General features: G+C 46.0%; 1 protein-coding gene across 3 annotated transcripts in view; it reads right to left on the bottom strand.

Moving 5' to 3' along the window:
• Positions 1-12,535, bottom strand: part of ASTN2 (astrotactin 2) — a 961,664-nt gene that overhangs the window by 640,495 nt on the left and 308,634 nt on the right. For 2 of the 3 annotated variants that reach the window (XM_024126377.1, XM_024126379.2), the window contains exon 4: positions 10,697-10,849. The exons of the other annotated variant lie outside the window; for it this stretch is intronic. In XM_024126377.1, the coding sequence (XP_023982145.1) occupies positions 10,697-10,849 (153 nt within the window). The remainder of the gene's footprint in view (positions 1-10,696; positions 10,850-12,535) is intronic. 3 annotated transcript variants of the gene reach the window in all.

Here is a 12,535-nt window from a genome sequence, read left to right as displayed (position 1 = left end):
TCCCGTTGCGGAGCACAGGCTCCGGACGCGCAGGCTCGGCGGCCATGGCTCACGGGCCCAGCCGCTCCGTGGCATGTGGGATCTTCCCGGACCGGGGCGCGAACCCGTGTCCCCTGCATCGGCAGGCGGATTCTCAACCACTGCGCCACCAGGGAAGCCCAGCTTTTACATCTTTAAGTGGTAAAAACAAAAGAAGAATATATTAAGATGTGAAAATGATATGAAATTCATATTTTAGTGTCAAATAAATTCCATTCTTCTCATTAGAACTTTGTTACAAAAAATGGTACTTGATTATTATTATATTTTAAATTTCATCAATAAAAATCTGTGGAAAAAATTTTCTCATCGTATAGGTGCCTACGTACTATCTTGAAGTTTGCCTCTTGGTCAGAAAGGCCTAAAATATTTTCTATCTGGCCCTTTACTAAAGCATTTTACTGACCTTGCAAGAGACCATAAGCCCTTGCAAGGATGGAGCGAGGATGCAAATCTACTGCCCTTCCATATACCACAAGCCGGGCTGTATCTAACAATGGCTTGAAATCATGAAGTCTTTAGCACTGTTAAAGAGGGACAAAGTAGCAGAGGTTAAAAAAAAAAAAAAGTATAGTCTTTAGATCAGCTATTACAAGGATTAGAATCAGGGATCTGGTTCTCCCATGACCAGCTGTGCCACATCATAAAGTTTCCTTCATATATGTGAGTCTCAACTTTTCCATCAGCAAATTAGAAGCAATTAGGCTGAGGTTGTGAGGATCAGCTCAGGCTTTAGCATAAAACAGAGGCTTCATAAAATATGAGTACTTGTAGGTTACAAAAGTCATCCTAATATTTTGCCCCTTCTTCAAGAGACGAACTCTGTTTCTTTACCCTCTGTGTCTAAGATGGCCTCACAACTTGCTTTTGAGCAAGTGAATGAAGTAGAAAGGACGAAGTGTGTCTTCTGAGCTTAAGCCTCAAAAGGCCTTGCAGCTCTTGTCCTTTCTGCTTTTGGAACCCATGTGAGCCAGCCTTGGAGAGCTGGCTGACCACAGGAACCTGACTGAGGTCAGCTGAGCCTGCCCGATCCAGACCAGAAGAACTGCCCAGCTGAGTCCAGGGCCAAATGCTTGACTTGAATTAAGAGCCAAATAAGTGGCTTCTGTTTTAAGTCACCAAGTTTCAGGGTGTTTATTATGCTACAACTCTGACATGGTATTGTACCATTCTGATGAAAGAAATATCCTGGAGTTATATCCCCAGGCCCCACCAAGACCTGGTCCAGAGCCTTCTCTTAAGGCTGCCTGCAGTTGCCTCTCCACCCAGCCAGACCAGACAGAATTGACTGAGGGCCCCGTGACACATTTCAGACAGACAAGGAAAACCGCCTGGAGGAGACATGTACTTTCAGGAATGCAAACTTCTCTGAAAGACACATCAGGGAAGATTTATGGAGGCAGCTATGTGCTCTGACTATAAATCAGCTCTCCCGGGCCTCAGTCCAACCTGACCTGGGATCACTGGCCCTGGCAGCACCTCCTGGAAGGGGCATGTGGTCCAGAAAAGGAAAGCCAGAGCCCCAGAGGAAAGGCTCCCTGTTCAAATCTGCACGTTATTCCCTGTCTTTGATGGTGCCAAGGCTATGATTCCAGGATGCTGCTAATCTACAGTGTACTTTAAAAAACGATTTCAATAAGTGTTCTAGCACATTCTCACAACAGCCTTGAGGAACAAGAATCGCAGATATTACCACATCTCCAGGTGCTGTGGATGGAATCCCGAGAAAATTAATTAATTTCTCTGAGGACCCACTGCACTTAAGAGCTGGGGTTCAAATCAGGGTTTTCTGACTCCAAATACTGGACTTTTCACTCGACAACAATGCTTGCCAATCAGATTTATAGTCAAAGACCATTTGAGGTGGAGGAGACCTGCGGAAATTATCTAGCCCATCACCTTTGCTTTCCAAATTAACAACAACAAAGATTTATTACGTACTTATTAGGTTTAATGTGGCCTGCTGAGCACTTTACATACATTAAGTCTAATCCTCCCAGCTTCCCTATGAGGTGGCCGAGTGTATGACTTACAAATTAGGTAATGACAATTTAGCACAAGTTATTTCCAAAAGTTGAGGGAGTCAGAGGCAGAACTGTGCTGTCGATCCTCATTTATCTGATTCCAGAACCTGAGCTCGTTTCCACAGAGCCACACAGCTTCTTAGATGGGGACAATGATGCCTGGAGAGTGGAAAGTCGTATCCAAGATCACACAGCCCATGTGATTAACCTAGTCTATTAATTCATCAAGCATTAACTGAGTGTCTGCTATTTGTCAGGACTAGTCTAGTCACTGGAAACACAGGCATGACCTGTACATAGTCACTGTGCTTCAGGAGATTAATTAAGGGAGAAGAGAAGTGGCCTTAAATTACTCTCATAAAAGGTAATAAGTGACAAATATCATAAGAAAGATAGAGAAGAGGTTATCGAAGTTTGGAGGAAGTATGCATGACTTTCATGTGGGAAAAATTTGGAAAGACTTCCCGAAGAAAGTAGCTTTAAGGTTTTGTTTGAAAGGAAGAGCAGGGTTTGGGACATGTGGCGATGGAGAGAGGGAGGAAAATCAAGTAGGAGAAATGTCACAGAGGTAGAGAGACAAGGGGTTATTTCATCATAGATTTAGGGCTAGACTCTAGGTAGCTGGGGTCTATCCAGTCTTCTTTCTATCCCTGTAACTATCTCATGGTTTCAAGTTGAATGCCATTTTGATTATGCAGTTTCAAAACTACCTTTGGCAAAAGGGGAGTGAGCTCCACCCAAAACTCCTTGGTAGGAAGGGGATGCTGTTAAGGGGGCACAGGGGCTGGGGAACAAAGATGGAAACCAAAGAAATAAAGACGTATCTGGTTGGCTGTCGTTTTAATGTTTAAGCACAGCCAACAATCCAATAAGGCAAATAATTTAAAGCCCTTAATATTTATGAATATTTTTCTCCAACTAAGTGAATAATCCATAGCTACTTACTAGTAAAGAGTACACACACACACACCACATAAACCTGCATTCTAAAGGACAGTGTCCCCCAATAAAAGAGCACATCGGGGCTTATCTATCAGGGAGGATAAAGAAGCCAGGATGTGCCTCTCTTCCCAGCGTGGGGACGCAGCTGGGGATTGTGGGAGTGATATCCAGAGCCTGGCTCTGATGGAGATTCTGATATCTGTCCACTTCACCAGCACTTGCTTTGTTCACAGTTTTCCCCAGATATTCCCATAATGCCCTGCACGGTGTCACTCACACGTACCTTTGCATATTTCCTTCTACTAGCAATACCTTCCCAATCTCTCTCCTCAGTTGATACCAATGCATTCTTCAAGGGCTACTTCCACAGTGAAGCCTTCTTTAATTATTCTCCAAGTTTTGGAAACACCCCAGGCCAGCTCACACCACCTTCCTATGCATTCCTTGTGGTGCAAATGTCTAATCACCTGCTTCATTCACTAAATGATGGAGTGCTGGTTGGCAGGGATCTGGGTGGCACTCACACCACGTTTTGCAGATTTCCTTCTTCTACTAGCAATACCTTCCCAATCTCTCTCCTCAGTTGATACCAATGCATTCTTCAAGGGCTACTTCCACAGTGAAGCCTTCTTTAATTATTCTCCAAGTTTTGGAAACACCCCAGGCCAGCTCACACCACCTTCCTATGCATTCCTTGTGGTGCAAATGTCTAATCACCTGCTTCATTCACTAAATGATGGAGTGCTGGTTGGCAGGGATCTGGGTGGCACATCCCACATTTGTACGACTTAGCGAAAAAAGCTGCGTGAGTGCCTTTCAAATGCACAGAACACTGGACAGTGGCATAACCACTGGGTTTGCTGCGCCTCAGGCCATAGAACTGGCTCTCTGGGGCCAGAGGGAGCTTGTAGGGGGCAGTCCTGACTCTTTGTTAGCTAAGAAAGAGAGAGACCTCACTTTCCAGAACCTTGTAGCTCCTGGTCACCCTCACAGAAGCACTGATGATACAGAAACACCTACCAATGCAAGAGAACTACAACCTCTTCCTTCCAGTATGTAGACTAGGCTGATACAATTTCACAGCTCAAAGATCTTAGCCAGGGGCTTCCTTGGTGGCGCAGTGGTTGAGGGTCCACCTGCCGATGCAGGGGACACGGGTTCGTGCTCTGGTCCAGGAGGATCCCATATGCCGCGGAGCGGCTGGGCCCGGGAGCCATGGCCACTGAGCCTGCGCGTCCGGAGCCTGTGCTCCGCAACGGGAGAGGCCACGACAGTGAGAGGCCCGCGTACCGCAAAAAAAAAAAAAAAAAAAAAGATCTTAGCCAGGCTAGCTAAGACAAAAACTATAGTCATCTGGGAACTGACTGAAATACGGGCTCTGTCTAGGTTTTGAATTCACAATTCCACAGTCTATTAGCTGGGTACACTTGGGCAAGTCACGTAACCTACCTAAGCTTGAATTTCCTGTTTTGTAGAATGGGGATAATTATAGTCCTTACCTTATGGGATGTGGGGAGCTTTTAAATGAGATAATATATGATGAGTATAGTATTTAGAACACACTAAATGCTCAGTAAGTGCTAGTTGCACCACATCTTCTTAACCCTTTGTATTCCACGAAGCTCCCAACTATCTTCTTTTATTCATCCATGCATTCATGCATCCATCCACCTATTCGTATATTCTCCCATTCAGCCAATTGCTATTCTATGCCAGTTCTATGTTAGGCATTTGGTCTGCAGAGAGACATAAATCACTGTCCTTTCCATCACGGGACTGTCAGAGATGATGAGGGAAGCAGATGTGTCCTGTCATGAGGGCTGTGATAGAAAGCAGCACAGGGGCTACAAGTGCCCAAAGTAGCAGCTCACTCAGCCTGGATTAGGGCTGAGGGTGGGCTGGGGGGTGGGGTCTTCATAGAGAAAATCTTGAGACCAGAATTTGAAACATGAGTAGCAATTTGCTGCCTAGAGAAGAGAGGAAGGGGCTTTCAGGTAAAGGATGATCATTACACGGATTTGGAAACCAAGTCATTTTGGGGGAAGAGGAAAACGGACAGCGTGCTGGAGGCTGCAGAATACAGTGGCTTGCGGGGATTCAGAGGTAGGCTGGAGTCCAGGCTAGGAAGGAGCCTTGTGTAGCCAGCTCTGGCAACTTTCTAATCCTATTAAACAGTGTGCCCTAAATCCTACAGACTCTTCCTTCTAAAACTGGGTAAGTGTATCCTTAATGGGACATTGAAAAATATAATGATGTTGACATTATCACTGTCATGATAGTGATACTGACAAATGTACAAGTAATAATAAAACAGCAGCCATAAGGGTAGTAAATAATAAAATAATAGAACACACGTTCAGTGTGCACCTTTTGCCTGTCTCTGTGCTCAGTGCTTTACAGGCATTATCTCACTGGATCCTATGGAAACCTATTGAAGATGGTACCTTACTATCCTAGTATAATCAGCGAAAGTATGATTCTTCTTCTCGGGACATCGACATTACCTAAAAACTTGAGAAAATGTTAAATAATTTAACTGACGAATAATCTAAACTAAAATAATTATGCACATATTACAAAATAGAATGGCATGGATTTTTTTTTTAGACAGAATCTGGAATTGGGGGCTTATGTTGATGTTTTGTGAGCACAGCTGCAGACTGTTTGGGAGTGTGTTGATTTTCATCTGCCTCCAGGAAGACTTCACTGCAAAAGCTTCAAAAGCCCCCAGTGCAAGTGACAGAATATCAGGAAAATGTTCTAGGCAGGAGAGTGACATGGTCTGATTTAGTGTGTTTTCAAAAGATCACTTCACCCACCAGGGTGGAAGATGGATTTGGGGACGAAGAGGCTGTCACAGGAATCTGGATGAGGGATGATGAAACCTGAACCAAGTCAGAGGTAAGGGCCCGGGGAGGAGGGGATGGGTTTGTGAGCCACTGGAGGCCAGATTAGTGCGACCCTGATGACGGTGATAAACTTAGCTACTCTTTATTGAGGGTCAACCATGAGCCAGACACTGGACTAAGCATCCTGCAGGTATTATCTCACACCCTACACGTGATTTCAGCATTATTAGCACTATTTTACAGATAAGAAAACTGAGGCTAGAGACAGCTTCTTTGCTTATTTAAGATCAATCAGTTAGCCAGTGGAGGAATTCAAGTTCAAATATCAAGTCCCACTTCTTAAAGACCACTACCTAGACTGCATGAAACTCAGCAGCCTTTCCTCACATCCATAGACATCTTCCTCTGCTTTATTTGAGAGCCAACACCTCCTCTTCACTACCTGTGGACCTGACTACCCAACAGCTGCCTCATAAAACGCCGTCACAGACAAGAGGACAGCACTGGGACCTCCACCACTTTCCTCTGTCGGCCTGAGGACAATTCACGTCAGCAACTGCCAGGTCTCTCAGGAGGAAGCCCCAACTACAAAACCACAGTGGAGCTGATTTCAAGCATGTGCTCAGTTGCATGACACCGGTTCTCTGCTACCATTCCATCTGCTGGGACCCGCTGAGCACCGTGGGCTGGGCGCAGAGCCTAATGAAGCAGAGAGAGGCCAGGTGTTCCCACTCTGGGCCAGAAGGCCCACGGCCACTTCAGCGGCAGGGGGAAGAGACAGTGAAAGACTGGGGATTTTGACCACGATACCTGGGATTTTTGGATGGTCAGTGGAAGCCAATGGAGCACTTCCAAAATTGTGTTTCTATGGATGCTTCTGTGCTGCAAGATGTTCATACATGTTCCAAGGGGAAAAACAGAGTCTGTGGTCAAGATGGTTTTACAGATGATGAACTAAACAAATCTGCCCAGCTCTCTGCACTGCAGGATTTCCCAGGGTCTTTCACAGATTAAGATGCATTGGGGAATTTCCAAGAGAAAGAGGGAGTGTGCGGAATTTCCAAAACAGTTATTGACCATGGATTTCTTCTGTCCAAGAAAATCTTGAGGACATGTGGTGGAAAGTGTGTGAGTTGGGAAGTTTAGGACTGGCACGTACTAGCCTTTCTCTCTCTTGCAAAAACCTTATCCAATAGTGGCAGCAAAACCGTGAGCACGACGTTATTAAGCCATTTTGAAAACTGCTTTGACAGCATCCACTTGAGCACATTTCATGTGCTATCCATCAATGAGTCTATCTTTAGGGGAAACAGGATTCCCTGGAGAACTGTATTGGGAGGTTTTATTTTATCCTGGATCCCTCTTCTACCATCAATTTGAAAGTTATAAAACCAAGCCACTTTTCCACAATCTTTGAGGTTAATGCACTCATTTATTCAACAAATATTTATTAAGCGCTTTCTACGTATTAGGTTTATGAATATGAAGCTTACATTTTAGAGAGGAAAACAGCAAAAAAGCAAACAAATAAAAGTGATTTTAGACCCTAATATTAGGGAAGGAGAGAAAAATGGTTATGTAACAGATAGTAGCAGGTTGGGGATGGAAAGGAGTAAAAGTTTGGGTACCCACGTTTGGGTAGTCATGGACGATGGTTCTGAGGAGCTGACATTTGAGTTAGGAGCTGAAAGGTGAGAAGGGGCCAGACAGGAGAGAATCTGGGGGACAAAAAGAGACATGGCAAGGTGGCAAGGAGAAGTACAGCAAGCTCTCAGACCCTACACTGGGGCTCCATTCGCTGTGTTCCTGGGACATGAAGAAAGTCATTGTGCCTGGAGCACAAGGAAATGCCAAGTGAGCGAAGAAGGCAGGAACAGATTCAGATGGAACAGAAGCTACAGGCCATGGCAAAGACTTCGGACTGTGTTCTAAAGATAACAGGAAACCACTGAATAATTTTAAGCTGAACAGTGTGACCTTCTCTTGTTTATATTTCTAAAAAGGTTACTCTGGCTTGCTTTGGGGAGAATCTCAAGGAGGGTATAGTCAGAAGCAGGAGATAAAAGGTGGCAGTGGTCATAATGGTGACAAAGAAAGGGAGGACAAAATGAATTTCTTCCTGTATCAGTTCTCTTAGTTCCCACCTAACTTATAAATTAAAATAACTTGATATTCAATTAGAGTCTTTCAAACAATAGATTTCATGAATAATCTAATTCTGCAATTCAAGAGGGGAAAACAGACCCCAAAGTGAAGGTCAAGCTTTATGCAAAAAAAAAGGTTCTACATGACATTGTTTATAATGGGCAAATAATTAGAAACAGCCCAAATGCCTTACAGTAGTGGCCTCGTTAAGACAGTTATGGTACATAAAAGAGATTGTTTTTGGAAGAATTCATTGACATAAAAATGTTTAGGATATGACACTAAGGAAAGAAATTCAGATTGATAATGAAGAGGAGGGAGGTTATGGACTTGGAGTCAAGTGTATTTATGGGGACCGTATTTGTAGAGAGGATATGGGAAGGAGATTCTTGGTGAATATTGGCGCAATAAAGATGGCTAGTTAAAGCTGAGAGAAATTACAAGTGATCCTGAATGCCCAAGCCATGACAAATATAAGATAGCATTTATTCAGTTCCTAATACACATTAGGTCAGCACTCCAAGGCAGTCTATATCCATCATTTCATCAGATCCTTACAGCAATCCTCTGATGTAGGGATTCGCATCCCCATTCTACAGAAGAGGAAACTGAGGCTCAGAGACATCCAGTGACTCTTCCAAAGCTAAGCAAGTTGAAATTGATAGGGCTGGATTAGCACTCAGACATTGCTGACCTCAAAACAACTATTCTTTAGCATTATACAATGGTTCAACCTGGGGTTTACCATGAGTTCCAAAAAGGAACTCCATCATCAAATCCTGCCTCGATTTATGATCTCACCTAAATGTATAGATCTCAGTTTTTCACCGGATACAGGAATTCACAGGATTAAGACCGAGACATTATCTCAGCAAATAACAAGTGTCTACTATGTGTGCAGACATTGATTTAGACCCAGAAATTCAAAGATGATTCAAATAAGATATTTCCCGCCTTCAAAGAACACCGTCTAGCTAAGGAGAGAGCCAGACAAAAGCAAATGATATTACACAAAAGTGAAATCAGTGCTTAACACATGGATAAAGATGTGGGAGAATTCACACATGAGAGAATTCAGGGTGAACTGTGATGGTGACAGTCAGTGATGTGTTTGCCAATATACGTCACGCACGTTAAGCTTGGAAAGAAAGGTAGGGCTTCACCAGGATAGAGCCTAATGGCTGATTAAAAAAGTCTGGGGGCTTCCCTGGTGGCGCAGTGGTTGAGAGTCCGCCTGCCAATGCAGGGGACACGGGTTCGTGCCCTAGTCCGGGAAGATCCCACATGCCGCGGAGCGGCTGGGCCCATGAGCCATGGCCGCTGAGCCTGCACGTCCGGAGCCTGTGCTCCACAATGCAAGAGGTCACAACAGTGAGAGGCCCGCGTACCGCAAAAAAAAAAAAAAAAAAAAAAAAAAATTCTGGGACTCAGACTGCTTAATTCTTTCTGGCTCTGATAATTGCTAGGATGTTTCTTCGGGCAGGTGGCTGCAGCTTTCTGTGCCTTAGTGATATCATCTGTAAAATGGGTGTCATCACCGTACCTGTTTCATAGGGTTGCTGAGGATAAAATGAGATAAGATATGTACAGCATTTAGCCTGCTGCCTGGAGTACGTGTCAATAAATGCCAATGACTATTCACAGGGGCTAGATAGGGGTTTTCACGCAGAGAAACTGGCCTGGAAAGAAACGTGGAAGTGGGGACACATGGATTTAGAAGAGTCAGCAGAGAGACTGGAGCTCTTTGGGGGCCTCAAATACCATTTTCATAAGCACGAACACTTCTGAAGACCCTGGACAACCACTGAAGTTACAGGAGAAGGGAAATGACATGATCAAAATCAAGTTACAGGAACTAGAGAAGTAAAAGTCAAGAGGAAGAGTGACTGGCTGGAAACCACCGAGTACGTGGAAGGATAAAGACGACATTGGGAAATCAGGCAATGGTGAGGGGGTTCGTCCCAGACACAAGGTCACGAGAAGGTCAGAGAAAGGAGACGACGACGACGATGATGATGATGATGATAACGTTGGGGAGGAGAGACAGGGAGAAGGATGAGGAAAAGGCGGAGGAGGGAAAAATCTACTTGTGATTGCACGCTGGCTGGGCACTGCGCTGAGATGTTACAGGAAGCTGGGCAGAGAGGAGTGGCTTGGGGAAGTGGAGGGACTGCCCGAGGTGACAGGGTTACGTAACAGCAAAACCAAAATTTGAATCCAGTTCTGTCTAATACACGGCACTCCTGCTTTGACCACTAGATTACTCAGGCTATTAAAGAGTGGGTCCAAACCCTGTGCTGTGATCCCAGTCTGAGGAGGTTTTCCACAAGAGCATCCTGGCTCTCTCACACTCTCCAAAGTGACACCAGCTACAACTTGAAGAGCATCTGCTGTACCCCGGTCCTGTGCTGGGCACTCTCCATAGATTGTTGCTAACCTTCTCAACCTCTCTGGAAGATGGGCAATTCATTCCCGTTCTCAGATGAGGCGGCCGGGGCTCAGAGAGGTTAGCTTTACACCCAGGGACACAGGTCCTCTCGCTCCAAGGCCTCAGCTGAGATGACTTATCAGGCGGACAGTGGCGTGGGTTCTGTGAGCACAGGGAAGCAGGGGGAAGAGGGCATAGCTCTTCCTGGCACCTTAAGAACCTGGGCACAGCGGGCGGACATCCTGGCCAGAGGCTCTGGGAGGACCTACCTCGGGACCTGCTTCTCCTCTTCCGCCTCCCTGCCGAGGCACTGCGTGGTGCTGGCTGCAGCTGACCGATCTCGATGGGCGTGTTCGCACGGAAACTCTCCTTGAACTTCTGCATCAGGGACTCCACTGGCTCCTGCGTCGCCTCAGCTGCCGCTATGGGGTGGGCAACGGGGCTGAGGTTAGGGATCGGCCCACCCTCAGCCCCTGGAGGACTGGGCCTGGCCCCCCGGAGTGTCTGGAGCTCCCTCCCGGACCCAGTGGTGATGCAGAAGCCATAGGGGCCAGTAGAGATGAATCTGCTGGCTTACACATTTACTTCTTCAACACCAACTGTGTTCTCAAGGGTACTGCCCCAAGCCCTTGAGATATGATGGTGAAAGTTTGACACAATCCATGATTCAAGGAATCCATAGCTTGGTAGCACACATATCCAGGCATTTCCAACACTGTGGAATACTTCCGTGACGGTGGAGTACAGAGTACCAGAGAAGCACCAAGAAGGGTCAGCTCACCCATCCTGGGAGTCAAGGCAGGCTTCCTGGAGGAGGAGGCAATACCTCCACTGAGACCTTAAACAGGAGTAGGAATTAGCAAAGAAGATAGAATCAGGGTGGAGTTGTTGAAAAGATCTGGGATGAGAGAGTGCCCTGGGTGGAAGGAGAGGCATGTGCAAAGATCCGAAGCCAGAAAGCACACAGTGCTTGAGTAACTGAAAGGAGTTCAGTGTGGCTGCAGTGGAGCCTGGGAAGAGCAGATGAGGCTGCAGAGGGCAGAACACCTTGTAAGCCACCTTGCGGAGCTTGGATTTTATCCCAAAGGCAAAAGATGATCATTGAAAGGTTTTAAACAGGATACTGGCATGTTGCAATTAAGCCCCCGTGTTAACAATTACTAACCAGAGTATGGAGAATACACACAGAAGCAAGGACAAACACCTGTACAGAGGCTTTTGCAGGAGCCAGCCAGAGGCAATAATGCCTGAACCAGAACAGTGGCAATAAAGGTAGACGGCAGTACATGGGTCAAACAATATTTCAGGAGACAAAACTGCGGTGCAGTGATACGTAGATCACTTGGTACACGAGCCCCATTTTACTAAGGGAAATTGAGTCCCCCCCACCCCAAACAAGGCATACAACTAGCTCCAAGCTAGCAAGCGGTAGAGTCAAGCCTTCTAAATCCTACTCCAACATTCCTTTTGTTTCAATATCCTCCAAGGAGCTGCTGGTAGCCATATTTTCAGAAATTTCAAAATTGAGACTGGTAGAAAGTTATAGAGAATGGAGACAGTGATGGCAGAAGGGCAGAGGGGAAAAGGTAGAAGATAAAAGTAAAAAAAAAAAAAAGCAGAAAAACTTGAGAAAGAAGGAGAGAGCCAACATAAAAGAAAAGGAGAGAAGGGCTTCCCTGGTGGCGCAGTGGTTGAGAGTCCGCCTGCCGATGCAGGGGACAGGGGTTCGTGCCCCGGTCCGGGAAGATCTCACATGCCGCAGAGCGGCTGGTACCGTGAGCCATGGCCGCTGAGCCTGCGCGTCCGGAGCCTGCGCTCCGCAACGGGAGAGGCCACAACAGTGAGAGGCCCGCGTACCGCAAAAAACAAAACAAAGATTCAGGCAAGATGGCGGAAGAGTAAGACGCGGAGATCACCTTCCTCCTCACAGATACATCAGAAATACAGCTACACGTGGAACTTCTCCTATAGAACACCCACCGAACGCTGGCAGAAGACCTCAGACCTCACAAAAGGCAAGAAACTCCCCCACGTACCTGGGTAGGGCAAAAGAAAAAAGAATAAACAGAGACAAAGAATAGGGACGGGACCTGCACCAGTGGGAGGGA

The sequence above is a fragment of the Physeter macrocephalus genome, chromosome 9, assembly GCF_002837175.3.
Source record: "Physeter macrocephalus isolate SW-GA chromosome 9, ASM283717v5, whole genome shotgun sequence".
NCBI classification, from domain to species: domain Eukaryota; kingdom Metazoa; phylum Chordata; class Mammalia; order Artiodactyla; family Physeteridae; genus Physeter; species Physeter macrocephalus.
Note: the sequence above shows the minus strand (reverse complement) of the source record. Positions and strands in the feature narration are given on the sequence as shown.